The 20,152-nt window shown below is 39.8% G+C and overlaps 1 protein-coding gene across 1 annotated transcript in view; it reads left to right on the forward strand.

Moving 5' to 3' along the window:
- Positions 1–20,152, forward strand: part of Dok6 (docking protein 6) — a 428,272-nt gene that overhangs the window by 339,505 nt on the left and 68,615 nt on the right. Inside the window, exon 7 of the mRNA XM_047526969.1 lies at positions 4,150–4,267. Coding sequence (XP_047382925.1) covers positions 4,150–4,267 — 118 coding nt within the window. The remainder of the gene's footprint in view (positions 1–4,149; positions 4,268–20,152) is intronic.

Below are 20,152 nucleotides of genomic sequence, written 5' to 3' on the forward strand. Positions count from 1 at the left end.
CAGGTCTCGGATGTTTACAAATAAATAAATTTGTTTCATTATTTATTGCAAAAATGGGAAGGATCAAAAGCAGCCCAGTCCACTCGTGTTCATAGCTTTATGAGAGTCCTGTAGAGAGGTTCGCTGTTTCCTTCCTCATTGTCTTTAGGAAGGCAAAACCCTTATCTGCGTGATGCTTAAATAGGGTATTAACTTATTGCCGTGCGGCTCACTCAGAGCGCACATGTGCTCTTCTGCTGAGGGCGCTGAGAGGTGGGCGACCCACAGACAGAATGAAATGCTTTAGCTGCTCTCTGGACCTTATTGAGCTGTGTTCTCTACTCTTTCCAGGTGCCAAATAAGTGGCTTCTGATTCATTGTTCAGTATTCCAGCAAACTAACAGTTGTTTCAAAAGAATGCAACAAAAACAGGGTTAGAGCCAAAAATGGGAGAAAGTTTGGGCAAGTGTCTCAAAATCTGTTAAATGCTTCTGTATTCAGTTGATTTCTGCACCTATGCCGAGGCACTCTTTCTGAATCTTGACTCAGTCTGTGCAAAAGGAGAAGCAGAGAGTGTTGCCTGCAGGAAAGAGCCCACGGTTAATACTGAGGGAATTCTGCAGGATTTTTTGTTGTTTCTTGAGCAATTTTTCACTGACTAATGCCACTATAAGAATCAACACAGATCCTTCCAGAGAAGGAACGAAAGAACTTGACAGACATGGATCCACCTCATTTCATTTCTTAAAACAATGTAATTGCTTAGAAATGATCTCACAGTACATTTTTTTCTCTTTTTTTAAAGTATGTAAAAAGACATTTGTTCTCATTATAAATGTAGATTTTCACATTTTTTTTACATATTTACTCTTATGATCCTAAAAACCCTCCAGGTCATATTGAAGCAATATTCTTTCAATTATATTCTTGACTGAAATCCTTCTTAATCTTTCCCATACTTATCACATGCTTAGGAAGAGAGTTCTTAACTACAATGACCTCTGTCCCTTTACTTCAGTCACCACACAAGGCTCAGGAACACTGTGTGAAATGTTCAGAATAGGCAAATCTATAGAAAGTGAATTGACAGTTTCCTAGGGCCTGGAATGTTTTAACTGAACTGTGCTACTGACCTTCACTGAATATGTGTGTAGGGCAGGGTGTGTATTGGGTCAATTGATTTTTGACAATAGTGCATAGGCAAGTTAATGAGGAAATCACAAGCTTTTCAAGTAATAAAATATTTTTTATAGAATGTTTACATTGTTATACAAAGAATAAATAAGTAAAACCAATAAATAAGTAAAACTCAATTCCTAAAAAAAAATTACTATAATACTATAGAACTTTAAAACTTACTTTTATCTTAACACTTTCACTTGAAGCCTTATTATAACATGAAATAGTTAAGGATGATTATATATACTCCTGTTATTATACATACTCTTGTTGAATTCTCTCATCAAGAGTTTTATCAGGAGTTTAAAATGAGAACCAATGAAATTCTCTAATAAAAGTTCTTGGACCATTGATTCATTGTCTCAGTCATTGTGCCAATCAAAAAGACCAGTTTATAGTACATATAGTAAAGTTGAAAATTACTGGACAAATCAGATAGATGCTTCATTTTCTATTAGACTGTCCCCAGCACAGAGTACTTAAATTGGTTTGCTAAGAATGTCAAAATAAAATATCTCAGACTGGGTGCTTAGCCAACAGAAATGTATTTTTGTACAGTTCTGGAGACTGAGAGTTCCAATCGAAGTCGCAGTGGGGCTGGCTTCCCAGCCTCTCTCCGTGGCTTGCAGATGGCTCCCTTCTTGCTGTGTCTTATCAAGCTGTCACAGTTCATTAATCCCTGGGGTCTCTTCTTCTTCTTATAAGAAGACCTTTTTGGATTAAGGAAATAGAGTAAGGGCTTCAGCACAGGAACTTCAGGGACACTCTTCAGTCCAGAGCTGTACTTAATCCATAGTAGGCATGAGCGGTGACTGGATTCCATGACGTCTAAGAGAACACTTCCATGATCGTAGTGCCCACGATCTATGAGGATCCCGAGAAAATCCATAACCCAGTTTTAAACCCAAAATCTTTCCTTTTTTGCAATTAAATATGAAGGTAAAATAAAGAGAGAAGAAACCAATGGAAAATTAGAACACCATAAAAGCCTTCCTAGGGCTTGACAACATGAAGAGAGAGAACTAGAGGAGCGTGAGGTGACTGGAGGGAGGGATTGCCCTCCAGTGGTTTCCAGTTATTTGCTTCCAGCAAACAAAATATGTTTATTGTGTTTCCATGATGTTTACGACTGATCATCCGGGGTGGGGGGAGGAATATTTCCCAGAATAGAAAAATGGAAGAAAAATCACTTTCATCAAATTTCAGAAAGATCTATTGTATGCTAAGTAATAAACAAATAATAATATATTTTAAAAGAATAGACAGTAAAGAGAACTGTGATTAATATAAGGTTTATTTTATGAATTAATGGATGTTATTAATGGACATTGCTGACACAAGCTAAAGTTTTATGAGTTTAATTAAGTTTAGGTGTCACGTGGGAAACTGGCTTTCAAAGCGAAAGCCTTCTCTCCTAGTAACACTTTCATAGAATGAGCCTCGCCTCTCTCTCGGGGCAGCTGGGAGTGATGAACTTCAGTCTGTGTGAGCAGATGTGGTGCGTTCTTAACGCGGGAGCCTTTTGAGCAGATGTTCTCCAACCATCAGGGCTGGGCCCAGCTAGAAATGCACATTAACCATGTCCCAAAGATTCCAAACTCTTGCCATATTAAAACCCAGAAATTCATCTTCTCCTTTGCCCCTCCCCACAACAGCGGGAGGAGGCTGTGGACAGCCTACCTATGCTTGTGAATAAGGAGGGAAGCTTGAAATACGCCAAATCCTGAAAAATGTAAAAACTGGGAATGCTGCTGTTTGGAGTCATCTTTTTTAAAGAACCTTCAATAATGCCAGACTTCTAAGTGGACAGATGGGACTTTGTGACAAGAGATAGAAGAGAGAGTAGTTCTGGAAATGTTTTACCACTAGAGAAAGCAAAATCAAATTGGTACTTTCAAACTCTCATTACACCTTTCTTAAAATGTAAAAACGACTTGCCTTTATGTGGCTTTAAGGGTCTGTCATGTCACATCAGGTGCTTTCCTGACGGCAATCTCCTATGAAGGGCCCCGCTCAACGCTGGATAAGGAATGTGAAGTATTGGCGGTGGGTGGGGCTGGGCATTATAGAGTCCAAGGTTAGATTTGACAGAGAAAATATTTAAAGCTCCAATTTTTACTGAGTCAGGAATAAAGTAAGGGAAAATGTGAAATTTTATTCATTAAAGAATTCACATTGTCCATCAAAAAGTCAGTGTTTGCTCAGATGTCAAAGAAAGATACCTAAGGATCACCTCAACCCACTTCTCTGAGGTTTTTAAGACCTGGTGTGAATCAATAAAAACAGATCTTTTCAAAAACTTCAATGTAAACTACTGCTTTGTTTGTACTTAGCATATGCCTGAGCAAGTGATGTGATATGGTATGAGTCCCTTCTGCTATCCTTAAAATGTAGGTTTCAAATAAGAAAACATGCCAACCTTTTATTACAGTTTCTCAGAGAAAACACTTGATTAATATGGACAAGTTCCGTGGCAGGAGCCTTGTTCATTGTACAAGGGAGGAGGTATCGGGAAGGCGCTGGGATGCGTAAAAATGACTCATGGGTGTCTTGTTCTGGGTGTCTGGTTCTGAGGGACTCACAGCTTCACATTTTGAGGGATCTTTGCCATTCTGTAAGTCGTAGAAAGCTGAGAGGAATGCATGCAGCTCTTGTTCACAGAAATGCAAATTCATGTGTCTTGTGGAATGCAGTTGATTATCTCCCTGGAGATTTGCCGGCATTCCTGGTTGGCTCTCAGCCTTTGAGACGTTCCTTGGAATCAGTTGACACCCTAGCACTCCCTTCCCAGCTAGAGTTCAGCTGTGTACAAGTGTTAACTTAAGAACTTGGGAATAATGACATTGCTTTTTAAAAAGTTACCCTTAAATAGGCAGTTATGCTGGGACCTAGGACAGATGCTACTACGTGTCACTCAAATGCAAACCTCAACAGAAGATTCCAGTTTAATATCTTCAATAAACCCTACGAAACCTTCTCTTTCTCTCTCAGCTTCAGACGAGCTTGACTGAACCCATGACGTTATCCAAATCCATCTCCCTCCCTCGGAGTGCGTACTGGCACCACATCACGCGTCAGAACAGCGTTGGAGAGATCTACAGTTTGCAAGGCAAGTACCTTTAAACCAGCGGGGCAGCCCTGATGGACGGCCGGCCCTCAGTTCCCCAGGTGGACCCGCCGTCTTGCAAATTACTCTGCATTTGCTGCGCTCCTTTTCCTCCTTTGCCATTTACTGGCTGTCACTGGCCACAGTGGGAACTCTGAGAGACGCGGTTGCCTTTTAAAAGGTGTAATTGCATACACTTGTGGTAAAAATTATTCCAAAAATTACTGTGAGCGCTAAGGATCCAATTTGGCACAAGACCTTGAAGAAACACATTATCAGGAGCTAAAAGCTAATGCTGAGATCTGTTTCATGCTGTGTTTTACAAAGAAATTCTATTTTAGCATCTTTTCCCCTTAACAGGATTAAGTATCAGTTCAGGACTAACTTCGGGTTCCATAATAACAGGCTGCCCAAACCTCCCCACAGAAGTTTTAAGGTTCAGAGAAAGCCTCGACATGCAAACCCTTCCCGGAGGGTGCGGTTGGAAGGGGCCAAGTGTAAATATGCTGCTTCTCTATTTCCCCTGATGACTAATTAACAATATGGGAATGACTTGTGAGGTGTCAAGTTAACAGACAGCAGATATTTGATCAAAAGCAGCAGAAACCTCTGCTCAAGAGTTGCTTCCTATGCTTCTCTTTTGTTTTAAAATGAATAATATTTTCCTTCAAATAATTGGGCTACAACAGTTGACTAAGAGCTAACCCACACTGGAGGAGGACTTTTCTTTCAGCCTAAGAAAAATAAGGCTGAAATGCTCGTTCACTCATCTAGCCAACAGATACTGTGCACCAGTACTGTGTGTGAGGCTTGAACAGAACAGGGAAACACTCAGTACCTGGTGAAGAACCGAGTAGTCATGACCTTGAGCCTGGTTAGGCATTCCAGACGTTTATTGCTGTCAACAACAACAGCAACAAACGTCTTTGTTTATAGGATCAACACTAAATGTTGATCATAAGCAAATTAACATAACATGAATATTTTTAGAGTAATGTTCACTTGCCAGAATTTGAAGCCTAGACTAATAGAATTTGATCAGTTAGAATTGGTGGTTAAAGATCTATTCCACAAATAAAAGCCGTTGGAATGATTTTAGCCACTTATTGAAGGTAATTGCATTTTATATTTTAAATGGCCATTTACATTTGTAGTTTAAATGGCCTTCTATGGCCAATTCGACTACCTATATTTCAGACATAGTTGTTATCTTTTTGTGTTATCTAGTTTTATGAGAAGAAATTTCATAGGGTTAAAAACTAGAGGGTTGGGAAAATCAAAAAGAACTAGTTTGGTAATTTCAAGAATCAGAAAGTGGAGACAAGCTTCTCAAATCCCGGCTTCCTTCGGCAGAGGCCAGAATCCCACACTGAAACTCTTAAGTTATGATCTTGTCAAATTAATCTTCCTCTTTCCTGTGATTAGAATGAGAATATTCACTTAAAATAGAGTTATTTGTCTTTAGACATAAACACACATTGACATTTACTCAGAGAAAATAAACTATGGAATATTTGAATGAGGAAATTAAAAACATCACATTTCTAAGCAAAAAAAAAAAAAAGTAAGAGGTTGATAGAAATAGTTAGGAATAAGTTTGAAATCAATGAAATAATAACCAGTTTTTGTCAATAGTTTGGTATATATTTCCAGAAAATAGAAGATGGTTGTTTTCATAGTGACATAATTAAAACTTTTCTCCAAAGAGAGTGTTGACATTTAGACTGAAATTCAACTTCAAAGATCATTTCACATCCATCCAAGAAAGATACTGGAGTGTACTGAAACGGTTTAGAATTTTGCCAGAGATCCTTTGAAGGGTGATCTAAATTTACCTATTGGACTCAATAACAGTAACTGACTGGAATTCTCTATGATGCATCTAATATTAATTTCTAGTAAAGCTAGGGCTTCTTAAAGAAATGCCTCATCAATTGCAGTGAACAGTTTATTTACATGGTCTCAGGAACTTTTCTCTGGTTGGTTGGTGGTTTTGTGTAACAGAAAATGTACATTGCCTGAAGTGATTGCTGTATGTCAAATATATAGAAAAGGTAGGCAGTGTAAATTGCATCCCACTGCACGGCTGGTTGGCTCTTTGCATTACATTCTTCTTTGAGCACTACATCTTACCATTGTGTATACCCCTTGTCTTACTGTTACACAGAAAGGTAGATACAAAGATATCCAGGTAGGAGGGAGGGAGGGAGGGAGGTAGCAGGTGGATGGACAGGTTGCAGATAATAAACAGATGGAAACACAAGCTCGCTAGTGATCCTTTGACAACAGTGGCATTTCGTTGTCCTTTTGTGGCAGACAAAAGCCTCAGTACTATCTTTACTGGGGCTAGGCCCTAATGGAATCAGGGTAGAATGAAACTACTGAAGCAAAGAGAAAGAGAGATAGAAACAGTGAACCTCAGCACTCTTCCATGCAGGTTGGCATTTTTTCCCCACAAACTTCATTTACAAGCATGGTTACCTTGTGTCTCCCTTCTGAGTTGTGCCCCTTGAAGCGATCTCACTTCTTTTCACCTAGAGAACACAGGGGGCTCACAATTTCTGTGCACTGTCCGGGTCAAGGTGCACATCTGGCCATGTGGGTGTTACGTCATCCAGGAAGCTGCCGGTGACGTGGAGGGACTCAGGTGCATCTGCAGAACTGTCTCCACAGAGCGTCACTCTCTCAACTGCAAGCCTGAGATCAGGGCGAATTAAAAGAGTTCATACTAATGAGTGGAATGAATTCTGAAGGAATGCTTTTATTTGGAAGGTAAAGGAGAAATATTTTACATCTTTATTTACTAGATTGAGATTTAAGAGTAAGCGGCACATGCACCAGAGCTGAGAAAATTCCTGGTGTGCAAACAGCTGCAGTCTGTCAGCACTTAGCTGGAACCTCTGTCTGTCACTCTCAGTGCTTCAACTCAACTCGGTTTTGCCGTACTCATTCCTGTCCTGCATTGCTAGACACTCTTTTAAAGACAGGAATATCAATACTGAGCTGCTGCTCCACCTGAATGACTGGAGAATTAGTGCCACAGAATGGGCCTGATTGCTTACCCACACACTCCCAGAAGGCCGCTCTGGAAGAGTCAGTCACTATGGTCTCCCTGCTGTATCACCTGTAATCAACGGAGTGAGGAGAGGAATCCTTAGCTTCTAACTCGTACCTGTTGCCTCAGAACTGGGCCACGGCTGTTGATGGTCTCTACCGGTGTGCCTCGAGCAGGTTGATTTACGCCCCCTCTTCTTGCAGGGTGATAAACACCTTCCTCTCCTCTCTTTTTCCCAGTTAGTAGAGATTGCTTTGTATTATAAGGTACTTTGCTATTTATATTTCACTAACTTCCTGTGCACCTATGAAAAATGTGTACATCACACAAAGGATGTTATCTGTAGACCTAAGGAAACCGTGATTTTTAAGGAGAAGAGAAAACAAAACATGATTTCAAACTCTTGACTCAAAAGTGAGCGTTCAAACCCCACTACTTGTTGAACCCTCCTACGGCTGCGACTTTAGATCTGAAGCTTGGGGAGCATGCTGGGAACCTGAGGGAAAGAGAGAGTAGGAAAGAAACAAAAGCAACCCTGTCAGATGATGGGGCTTTTCTTACTTCCAGCTCTCACCAGGACTTGGAATCGCCATCCAGCCCGTGGAGATGAGGAGCGACACAGTGGCATCTCTTAAGTCAGGGTTTGTAAAGCAACAAAGCACACTAGTGAAACCGTTGGTGGCCCCAGGGACATTTCAGGCACCAGTGACTCAGCAATGTGTCTTGAGGATTCGTGAAGGTGATGCGGTCAACACCAGCCCTCTCTGAGCCTGGACCTGGGGACCAGCGGCCAGTCCCAAGTCTGGACAGTTCACGCTCCCCTTGGCCTGCAAGGTCTTGGCTAGTGTGTCTGCTTCTTGTGTCACGATCAAGACACTCGCTCTTGCCAGTCTTTGGGTGGGCAGAGGAACAGGGGTGAGATGTAGAAGAGCTGTCCCTTTAACCTGGTTGCTCCATCCATGTCCCCCTCTGGCTGCTCTCCCCTGGGTCGGTCCTTCTTCAGTACACCACAGTGGTGAGTAGAGGAGACTGGGGGCTGAAAATGATCCCCAAGGAGAGGCTCTTTGGGACTGTGAGCCACCCTCCAGCTTCCCTGATGTGTGTAATGTCCTGATGCAAAATTAAATGGGAGTTCCTTTGCTCCGTTTCTGAACGACCTTACTCCGTGAGTAAAGATGGCCGGGTGTGCACCTCCTGAAAGGGGGAAGCCTCCCCTCTGTTTTCATTAGCCCCCATTAGCATCCAAATGCCAGCTCTGAATTGTGCATGTCCCTCTGCCCTCTGCACGTCTGTAATCATGCTGCAGACCTCTGGTGTCAGCACGAAGCTCACCTAATGACCCGGAGGGCGTTCCATGCTCACAGAAAGGGCATCTGTGGCTCCGATTCCTCAGAAGGACAGATGAAAACAGGCAAATTAGAAATAGAGATAACCTTCAGAAAATGCTAGAGAGTTCTTCCATAGATTAGCAAGGTACATCCACGAATTTATTTGTTCTTTGCTTTGCTGTGACCCTCTGTCCTTCTTACTGCCCATTCAATTTCAAAGCCTCATAGTACATAAATTGCTTCCATTGACATTTTCTCTTTAAATTCTTATTATGGGATGTTTTCCCAGATTACAAAGTCAATAACCGCCCCCCCTCCTTTAAGTTAAAAATACAGAAATTTCAATGAAAGTGAACCAGGGGGCTGCGTGGTTCACAGGCCAGCCTCCCAGTACTTGGGGTGCATGTTCTTAGGTGAATTGGTCCTGGCCCTCGGCAGCACCTCAGAGGCCACACGTCTTCCACAAGCACAAACTGCTCCTGGCGATTTGGCAACAGCCTTTAGAAATATGAGTCTTTTTCCAGAAGCAACATTTTCTGTCTATTAAACCATATTTATGGACATTTGCTGCATATCTTTACCTTAAGAGATGTAAGCCAAAAGCAAAAAATGCCTCCCTGGATATCGCTTTTCAGAGATAAGTGAATCAATTGCTCCCCAAAGCGGACGTCATAAAAATGCACAAGACACCCCCACGACACCACGTCCTTATCTCCTGCAGTTATAATTAATCACTCCTTCTCCTTGCTCTCATAGACATTCATACATAAATTTATTTTATCCACATGTTTGCTTAAAAACCTGCTTCTTCCGCTGGATTTTGATGCAGTAACTTTGGGAATGATTTTTTTGTCGTCACAGCTCAGCCCAATGGGGGGCAGGGGCACAGTGTTTGTGATGAGACATTGAAGTTAGAGTCCTGAAATTTGGAGTCAAATAAACCCCAGTTGTGAATATTACCTTTACGGCGGCTAAGCTGTTTGTGGGCAATACAGCCAGCCTTCCTAAGTTCCTTAGGAACTAAGTTCCTAAGTTCTGCTTTTTTTTCCCCCCCGCTGGGGAGAGGGGCAGGACACGCCTGCTGAACACCACCTTCTCCACCAGCAGGCAACCAACCCCCGGCCACTCCCAGCTGCCCTGACTAGAGACCTCAGGTTGCCGAGAACAGTTTCTAAACAAGCCATCTGCAGGTTCTGGGGTCCCTGAATGGTCCTTTCTTGGGTTCAGCACTCAGTTTATGGTTCATCAATTTCTATGTAAAATATCTTTAAAGTCATCAAAACTTTTCATGGTAAAATTGAACATTGTTCTTAAATACACAAAAAAAAGTTCACATTTTTTTTAAAGCAAACTTTAGCATGGTCATTTTTATTATTTGAGCATGTCTACATTAATGTTACAGCTTCTTTTGGAGTGTGTTAAAGACAGTGAAATATGTAAAAAGAGAAATCACAATTCACGTCCTAACCTACCGCTTCCTTCCTGGTCCTCAGCACTGAATCCATCCTTCTAAAGGCAAAGAGACACTGAGAGTCAGGAAGCCAGAGACCTCAGCCCAGTTCAATAATCTCACCCAATTTTGTTCAACTGCAGGTAATTTCTCCAAACAGTAGAGGAACAGAGATGGGTAGACACTGACCTGGTTTCCAACAGAGGTTTTGTGGTCTAGATAACAACTGGAAAGCATAATGTGTTTGGAAATTCTTTATGGAATGGGGGGATCTACCAGGAATGAGGCCTTATGCTAGATGTCACAAACAAACTCATGGGAGCCACACCCGCTCCTAAGAGGAAACTCCTGGAAGGTTGGAGGGTTTTCTGTAGGTGGGAGAACAGTGGTGTCATTGTAAACTCAGCTCACCTGGTTGATCACCTCACACTGGGCCATGGGGTTTCTTCTTCACAACTTTGACAATTGCCTCTATTTTACAAATAAGGAGACTGAAGGACAAAACTGCAGAATGACTTGCCTAAGGACAAAGATTAGGATCATCAACCCAAACAGCGTTCGTTGGTTTCTAGCTCCTTGGCTTACCTAACTATTCCCTGAGTGGTAGAGTTTAAGGCCCCGGGTGGAATAAAACATTATAGTCTCCGTCCTTCTGTCCCGGTACATTCTCACTGAACCATAATCAAGGTTTACAAGAATTATTTCCCTGAAACACAGTCAACAGCAAGTCTCAAATGTGCTTTAAATGAGAGAACCCAGATGGAAGGCATCTAAGCAATTCACGGAAAATCCTCGTGTTTAAAGATGAGTTCTGTACGGTCAGGCACTGCTTTTTACAAATTCCACGTAACAGCTTTAGTCTTCTTGTGGAACAATTTAAAGCACATTGTATATGCAAATTAGCTGGTTTAACTCTTGAGGGTTACCATTACTTTTCATTATTACTTTTCAAGCTTTTAACTAAGCTTTCCAGCAAGTTCAAGTGTGCTCCTCTCTCGTTCCAATTTCTTTAAAAGTGAGTTATTTTGGAGATTTCAAAATTGCTTTCCCAGTCTCAAATCTTTTTTATTCCATAAGCTTTCTTTGTGGAACTTTTTTTTTTCTTTTCTTCAGGCATTATTGTTGTGTCCCCTATGTCTTCAAAATCAGAAGGGCAAATGCACTCTTAATCAAGTGTTATTTCCTTTTAAAAAACGATTTTTTGTATCTTCCGTAGAAAAGTGATTTTCTAAATTCAGGCAGTATGATTCCTAAAAATATGATAAAATTCTAATAGATAAATACACAAAATTTAACTGAAATCAATAATCTAATTGATAAGTTGCAAAATGAATATTACCTAATTGAAAAGTTCAGGACATAAAGAAATATATAACTAAAGTAAAAATAGAAAAAACAAGTAAAGTAGAAATATATAACTAAAGTAAAAATCACCACTAATTCTACCATATGTTGTTAACCTTTAAGAATATGAATATAGATAAATAGATTAAATTGTATGTTAAAAAAAATTCATATATTTACATATACAGTTATGAGCACACATTATACACATTTATTTGTCATGTTTTGAAGTTGAACATCCAATTATGTGGCAGATCAGGACCGCATGGTGTTAGATAGTTAAATGCCTTGTATTTAACTATCACTCTAAGATTCATCATGAGGTTTGTTATCCCCCACTTTTTATTATTATAAATAACGCTGTAACAAACATCCATACATAATCTTTAATGACACTCGTGTTTATAGAAGTGGAATTGATTATTTTTCAAAGCTTATTGGCCTGTGTAGATCTTGGGGATGTATTTCACTTGTGCAGCACAAACCAATGTGGTCTCCATCCCTATTTCACAAGAAGTGCAGACTTGTAAATAATTATACAAGATTTGCTGATTCCTTCATTCATTCAATGACCATGCATTGGACTGTTTCTAGGTAATTAAGGATGCAGAGATGAAAAAGAGATACAAGACATTTATTCACATAGAAGTAAATACTGTAAGAATCATGTAAGGAAAATAATACACAATTTTAGACTCTGAAGAATAATGTTAAGAAGAAAATGTGTCAGATGATGACAAAGAATGGGCCGGATGTTTACATGTCCTTTAAGAAGAGGTATTTGAGTTCAGGTTCAAATGGCAAAAGAGTCAGCTTGCAAAGTGTTATGGAGGGAATTGCAGACAGAGGACACCTCAGACAGAAGAGAGCCTTGGAGAGTAAGGGGAGGCAGGCGTGGCTGGAAGGTGGAGGCAGGGCTGCTGACCCACTGCCTCTGAAGAGGGACAGCGAGCTTGCCTAGACAGCAGGGACCCTGCAGGCCATGGGAAAGAGGCACAATTTCATTCTGGTGTCCTGGAAATCCATGCAAAAATTGTAGGCTCTATGGTGGCATCCTCGTTTTTTTTTTAAGATCATGCTTGGGGCCTGGTGAGCACTGTATTGTTGAGGGGAAATATATAAAGTAAAGGACATTTGAAAAGTTATGGCAGCAGCTGAAGGGATAGATAATGGGGCATTCTATAACAAAGAAGTTATAGAAATGAGGTTAGAAGCTTAGGAAGAGCATGGAGTCTGGTTTAAGCCTGCATAGGTGAAAGATGAGAAGGCAGAGGAGTAAGACTCTACCTCCACCTGTTCAGAAGGAGGTGCCTGGACTTCACTTTTCATGGACTGGAACCTCAGGATCCAGTGCTGAGCATCTGGCTTTTGCCAGGACTCCCACAAATAGCAAGCACCTAAAAGCAGGCCACTGGGCATCTGAATCTGTTTGTCCCGAGTCCCACAGGACTGCACACGTGCTTGCACCTTTAATGAAAGGAGAACAGCCTGGGGCCCTTCTTCCTCCAGTGCTCAGTGGAATGACCTTTAGCAAGAGAAATTTCTGTGCAATAGGATAATGAGAGATTCAGAGGAAGTCATAGGAGATACAGAAGAGATGGATAAAGTTAAGGTGGCGAGAATATTAATAAATAGTTCTCATAACTTAAATTGTTAAAGAGTAAATATATATTTTCAGGATAGTGATTCAAGCTGTCAGGACTTACTCTTTTCTATTGACTTTTTTCACTGTCATTGAAAAACTTTCTTTGATCCATGTATTTCTTCTACCTAATGCCTAATATCCAGCTCCTCCCATAACCAAACTTCAAAGAGGAATTTGCCTGATATTTCCACAACACTGTTGGAATTAATAAACACATTCAGTAATGTTGCAGGATACAAAGAAAATATACACACAAAATCAGTTGCATTTCTGTACACTAAACTTGAACTATCTAAAACAAAAATCAGGAAAACAATCTCATTTATAAAAGCAGCAAAAAGAATAAATTACTTAAGAATAAATTTAACTAAAAGAAACTAGTACAGTGAAAACGAATCATTGATGAATGAAATTAGATACAAGTAAATAGAAAGACATCTTTTGTTCATGGATTAAAAGATTTAGTATTGTCCAAATGTCCATACTACACAAAGCAATTTATAGAGTCAATGCAATCCCATTCAAAATTCCAATGGCATTCCTTCCAGAACATAGGAAATTTCTAAAATTCATATGGAAACACAAAGGATTGCAAATAACAAAACAATCTTGAGAAAAGAACAAAGCTGGAGGCAACATGCTTCCTGATTTCAAAATATATTACAAAGCAATATGTGTAGATAAAGCAATATGTGTAAAACAAGACTAAAGAAAAGCATATAGATCAATGGAACAAAATAGCCAGAAATATATTCTCACAATATGGCCATTGATCTTCAGCAAAGGTGCCAATGATGTTAAATGAGAAAGGATAGTGTCTTAAAAAGTGCTAGGAAAGCTGCATATTTACATGTAATAGTATAAAACAGCACGGTTTGCACCTGAGGTGTCCCCCTGAAGCTCACTAGTTAGTGTGGAATATTCAGAGGTGAAATGATTAGACTGTGAGAGCTGCAACCTGCTCAGTCCATCCCAGTTTGAAAGAACTAACTGGGTGGTAACTGTAGGCAGGTGGGGTGCAGCTGGAGAAGGTGGGTCACAGGGTGTGTGCCTTGGAAGAGTGCATCTTCCCTGTGGTCCTTTCCCCTTTTCCCTCTGCTGTCCAGCAGCCATGAGATGCACAGAGTGCTTCTCCACTGTGAAGTCCTGTCTCACCTTAGGCCCAGAGCAATGGAGTCAGTCCACCATGGACTGAACCTCTGAAACCAGGAGCCAGAGGAAATATTTCCTCCTCTAAGATGTTCTTGTAAGGAATCCAGCCTCCCAACCACCTGTCAATCTGCACTATGCCCACCTCTCCCGTTAGAGGAATCCAGCCTCCCAACCACCTGTCAATCTGCATTACGCCCGCCTCTCCCGTTACAGGAATTTCCGGCTTACATTGCTGTAATCTTCCTGCCTCCCACATTACGTTCTAATATGTCATTGGTCCATCAGTCAGTCTGTAATAATTCTCCTCCGCCGTTGGTTCCTCCCAGCCCGCGAAATTCCGATATCTGAGGAGAAAACCCTGCGCCATCTTCTTCTCTTCTTCTTCCCTTTTCCCTGAGCGGATGTGAATCATCCGCATAAAATAAAAGTTCCTCGTGTGAGACCTGTGTCTGCGGAGCGTTTTTCTGGGAGTTATCGAGGAACCATAACTGCCCCTAACAGTTCTTGTCAGGGACTCTGGTCCTGGTGACAAAAAGCTGACTAATGCAGACGCCTAGCTTGTACCATACACAGAAATTAACTCAAAATAGATGAAACTTAAAAGTAAGATTTTAAACCATAAAACTCTAAGAACATAAAGGACAAGTTTCATGGCTTGGTTCTGGCAATGATGCATATGACATCAAAAATAGATATGTAGGACTGTTTCAAACCAAAAAGATTTTGCACAGCAAAGAAAATAATCATCACAGAGAAAAATAAACCTGCAGAATAGAAGAAAATATTTGCAAACCATATATCTTATATAAAGTTCATTTCACATTTCATAAATGTATAATGATATCCTATAAGTCAATAACAAAATCCCCCTAATTTTATAAAGTTGAAAACTCTCAAATGGACATTTCTCTAAAGAAGACATATAAGTAACTCACAGATATATGAAAAGGTGCTCACCTTAGCTAAACCTCAGGGAAATGCTAATCAAAATCAGGAGGTATCCCCACACATTTGTTAAGATAGCTACTGTTAAAAAGAAAAGTCAAATGTTGAAGAGGATATAGAGAAACTGGAATCCTTTTACTAGTAGGAAGGTAAATGTGCACCCACCATGATACAGGGTATGAAGTTTCCTAAAAATCATGAAACTGCATCAAGCAATTCCATTTATGGGTATTTATCCAAAAGACTTGATAGCAGGATCTCAAGGGGAGAATGGTACCCCTGCTTTCCCTGCTGCACTATTAAAAACAGCCCAGAAAAGCAAACAACCTAAATATCCCATGATGGATGAATGGATAAAGAAAATGTGGTGTGGACATGCAATCGGATATTACTCAATCTAGAAAAAAAGGAAATCCTTCCATGTGCTACCATATTGATTAACCTTGAGGGCATTATGCAAAGTCAAATTTTCCACTCAGAGAAGGACAAGTACAGCAGGAATGAGCCTGGAGGAGGTATAGAAAATAGCAGAATTCTTAGAAGCAGAGAGGAATTCGTGCTTGCGGGAACTGAGCCAAAGGCCAGTGGGGCCGGGCTATACTTCATGGGGTATGAAGTTTGAAGTGCGCAAGGTGAATGCCCTGCAGAGATCTGTATACCTTCAGCTGTTTTAACTACTGTGTTGTACACTTAAAAATTTGGTAAGAAGGTAGATCTCATGTTACATGGTCAACCAGAGTTAAATCATCTACTTTTAAAAACTCAGTGAACTGTGGAAGTGATAAGACACAATTGCAGAGAGAATCAGTGAATTGTAGACTAAGAGAGATATGGCATGGACAGATTAAAGAGTGGTAAAGATAAAATATCCCTAAACATGCAGAATAGAATGTGAATATCAAAAAAATTTAATAACAACTCCTAAAGGAAATGATGGAATAAGCCAAGATGAGGTGATATTTAAAAAGAGATAACTAATGATTCTAGAATGGGTGGATGAACAGCATGACGTGTTACATTGAAGAAGCATATTGAGTTTGAGCAAGAAAAGTAAAACATGGTACATGCTTTGAAACAGGAGAGTAGAATTGCCCAGTTCCCAACACAGAAAGAAAATGTCAGCAGGAAAGACAGATGACCTACAAGAGAACCCCCAGACTCACATCAGGCACGTCCATGCCTCTGAGGTGGGACCAAAAGTGATGAACTGACTCTCCATTTGACTAAGATTTCTACATCCAGATGCAAAAAACGAAGCCATAAAATAATGGAAGCCATCTTCATATGGCTGAGGACTCTGTCATTCACTGAAATACCATGCAAAAATAAAGATTAAGTCATTTTGGAACACACTGAGTTTACTGAACTTAAGAAGCTCACTACTGAAGAAAATAAAGGATGCACTTGAAAATAAATATGAGCTCAGAAGGAAGGGTTGAAGCACTAGGAGCAAACAGTTAAACATTTGGGTAAATCTCACATGCACTAGCTGTAAAAATAATAATAGTAACACAGACTGCATTTTGGGTGGTTTAAAAAGAAGAGAGAAACAAAATAACATTTCATAAAGAGTGACATATAACACAAAAGATATTAAACAGATAAATCTCTTATGTTTATATTTTAAATGTATTTTTATTTTCTGAATAAAAATGTTAGTGCTAAAAGAATGTAAATACATTCAAATGAGTAGATGAGAAAAAAAGGAAATTTAACAATCAAAGCAATTGAAAATAGTAAAATAAGGAGGAAAAGAAAATAAATAAGATCACAAGCAAAATCATTTAGAGAGTAGAAAAATATAAATACATAGAATCAGAATCAATGAAGATAGTTAAGTTTCCTTGTTATAAAATGGAAGGGAGAATCTGAGATTTGAGTTTTTGAAATCCAGATGGTGCTATTTCTAATAGCAAATTGTAAGATAAAGGAATGGTGAAAATAAATGGGAAGCAAAGGAAAAACACATTGTTTCAGAAAAAGGTCATATTGTGATTCACCAGCAACATAAAACATACCTGAACCAGGATGAAACATATCCCTGTGGTATATTTTAAGATTTATACAAATTTGAAAATAGAATTGTAGGGCTGAGCCATCTGAAATTGCTCTTGTTGTAGGTGAATAACCCTTAGGGAACAGAAATTTCCTATGGTTTAACCTAAAACTAAGTAAGTTGAAAACTTGACTATCATAACAAGATTTTTTTAAAGACACATTTGATAGCTGGGAAGGCAGTTCGTAGTAGATCCATACTCGGTATACTCAAGGTCCTAGGTTCCATCTCCAGCACCAAAATAAATAAATAAATAAAAGTGCATTTGATAAAAATTATATCATGTGAAAAATGTTCCTAAGGAAACAGAAAATTGCACAACATAGAAGAAGCTTCAGGAGAAACAAAAATTAGAGAATACACATTATTTTTAAACACTCATTGAATATTAATAAAAACTTCACATCTTAACATGTAGAAAACAGAAAATAGCCCATAGATCATATGCTCATGTTCTCTAATCATAGTGCGACAAAAATGGAAATCATTATAATTAAGTCAAAAGTTCTATACTTCTGAAATTTAAATTATTTATATGATCTTGAATTAAAGATACAATAAGGGAACTCAGAAAATATTGGACCTACTCATCAAAACGTATGAGACGTAGCTAAATTGGTAGTTAGAGGAAATTCTATAGCCTTAAATGCAGATATTTGTAAGAGAATAGGAATAAAAAATTAATGTGCTAAGCATTCAGTTCTATAGTTTGGGAGGAAAGTATGAAATAGAAAAAATACCAATCTCATCTATAAGCATCAATTTGAAAAGCATCATCATAACTCAATGGCATTTATTCCAGAAATGTAAGGCAAATTTACAGGAAAATATCAGTGAATACTTCATAGGAAGAACTTGGAGCTAAAATGCACCTAATGCTCTCAACAGATTAAAAAACAAAGTACTTGATAAAATTCAGTACTTATTCACTATAAAAAAATGCTGTGCACTGCAGCACTTGCCAGTAATCTTTTTCACTTGAAAAAAATAACATTTACCAGAAGCCTACTGAAAACTCCCTTCTCTAAGATTGAATAACAATTCAGATATACCTCTATCACAATTAGAACCATGGATTTAAAAAAATATGAATATTGGATAAGAAGAAATGAATTATTTGAAGATATTATCTTTTGTCAAAGAAAACCCAAGATGTCCTACAAATGGTGACAACTCCCATAAAGGAACTGTTAGGTTTTACCATGGAAGGAACAAAGTAAACATGTAAACAGATGGCAAGCTCAGCACAGACCAACACAATGTCCAGGAAATTCCAAAGCCCTATTCCAGGTGACAGTCACTATCTCAATAGATGCAGAAAAAGCATTTGACAAAATCCAACAATGCTTCATATTCAAAACACTAGAATAACTAGGGATAGTAGGAATAAAACTCAACATTGTAAAAGCTATATATGCTAAATTCAAGGCCAACATCATTCTAAATGGAGAAAAAGTGAAAGCATTCCTTCTAAAAACTGGAACGAGACAAGGATGACCCCTTTCACCACTTCTAGTCAACATAGTTCTTGAAACTCTAGCCAGAGCAGTTAGACAGAAGAAAGAAATTAAAGGACTATGAATAAGAAAAGAACTCAAACTATTCCTATTTGCTGATGACATGATTCTATATTTAGAAGACCCAAAAAATTCCACCAGAAAACTTCTGGAACTCATAAATGAATTCAGCAAAGTGGCCAGATATAAAATTAACAACCTTAAATCAATTGCACTCCTATACATCAGTGATGAATCTACCGAAAGAGAAATTAGAATTATCCCATTCACAACAGCCTCAAAAAAAATATTAAGAAGAATGTATTACAAAGGACAACTGCAGTAACAGAATTCTTTAAATTATTCTTTCTTAAAATTTCAAATATATTTCATTGAAATGAAATCTTGGTGAATTGCATTAATTCGTGGTATGACTGTTTCGCTAAGTCCCGTTACACATGCTAAGATTGGCAGTTGAGTCGTAGGCCCATAAAGTCCTCAGCGCAGAACTTTCTGCCTTGAATTCCTTGCAGAGCTCTTCCTGGTCGACCTCCCTTGCTCCCAGACTTGCCATCTCTAGGTCTCTCTTACCAGCAACGTCCTCAGTTCTGCTTCACCAGCATTAAATGCCACCTGACAGTCAGGCCAGGACCGGGATCTGGGGATGCAGAGCTGATGAAGACCTTCCTGCCCCGACGAGCTCACAGTTGGGTTCACAGCCTGGTCCCTTAGTGACCAAGAGTCCCTGAGCTGCAGTTCTGCTGGCCTTCTGAGCTGCCCTGCTTTGCCCCAGCCCCGCCTTTCCCTGGTCTCCCACCTGCTGTCCTCATCCATCCCAAGGCACCCTCACTGTAATCAAAGTGGTCTTTGTAAAGCCCAATTCCGACCCCATCATTCCTCTGCGAAAACCCCAGTTGTAGATCCATGGCCTGACCTGAGACCAAACAAAATGACATGACATTCAAACCAAAAAAGAAGTTTCTTCTGCCGATAAAAGTCAGAAGCTGAACCTTAATTCTCAGGCTATTCAGAATAGCTACTAAATAAATTTATGTTAAAATTTAGTGGAGGAGATTAAAAACTGAAGCCCACCTCTGCAGCCTGTGTACAGGGTTCAGATTCTCTGGCATGCGTGTGAAGACTCTGATCAACAGAATATCATCAGAATGTCCACGCCGAGCACCCATTATCCTTGTATTGCTCTATTAGGAAGTGAGAGCGCCTCCACTTCCCTGTGAGGCGTAGTGTGGCAGCCCAGGTGGCATGGTGGGCAGGGCCATGTGGCATGGTGGGCAGGCCCAGGTGGCATGGTGGGCAGGACCAGGTGGCATGGTGGGCAGGACCAGGTGGCATGGTGGGCAGACCCAGGTGGGATGGTGGGCAGGCCCAGGTGGGATGGTGGGCAGGCCCAGGTGGC

This window comes from Sciurus carolinensis, chromosome 15, assembly GCF_902686445.1.
Source record: "Sciurus carolinensis chromosome 15, mSciCar1.2, whole genome shotgun sequence".
NCBI lineage: Eukaryota > Metazoa > Chordata > Mammalia > Rodentia > Sciuridae > Sciurus > Sciurus carolinensis.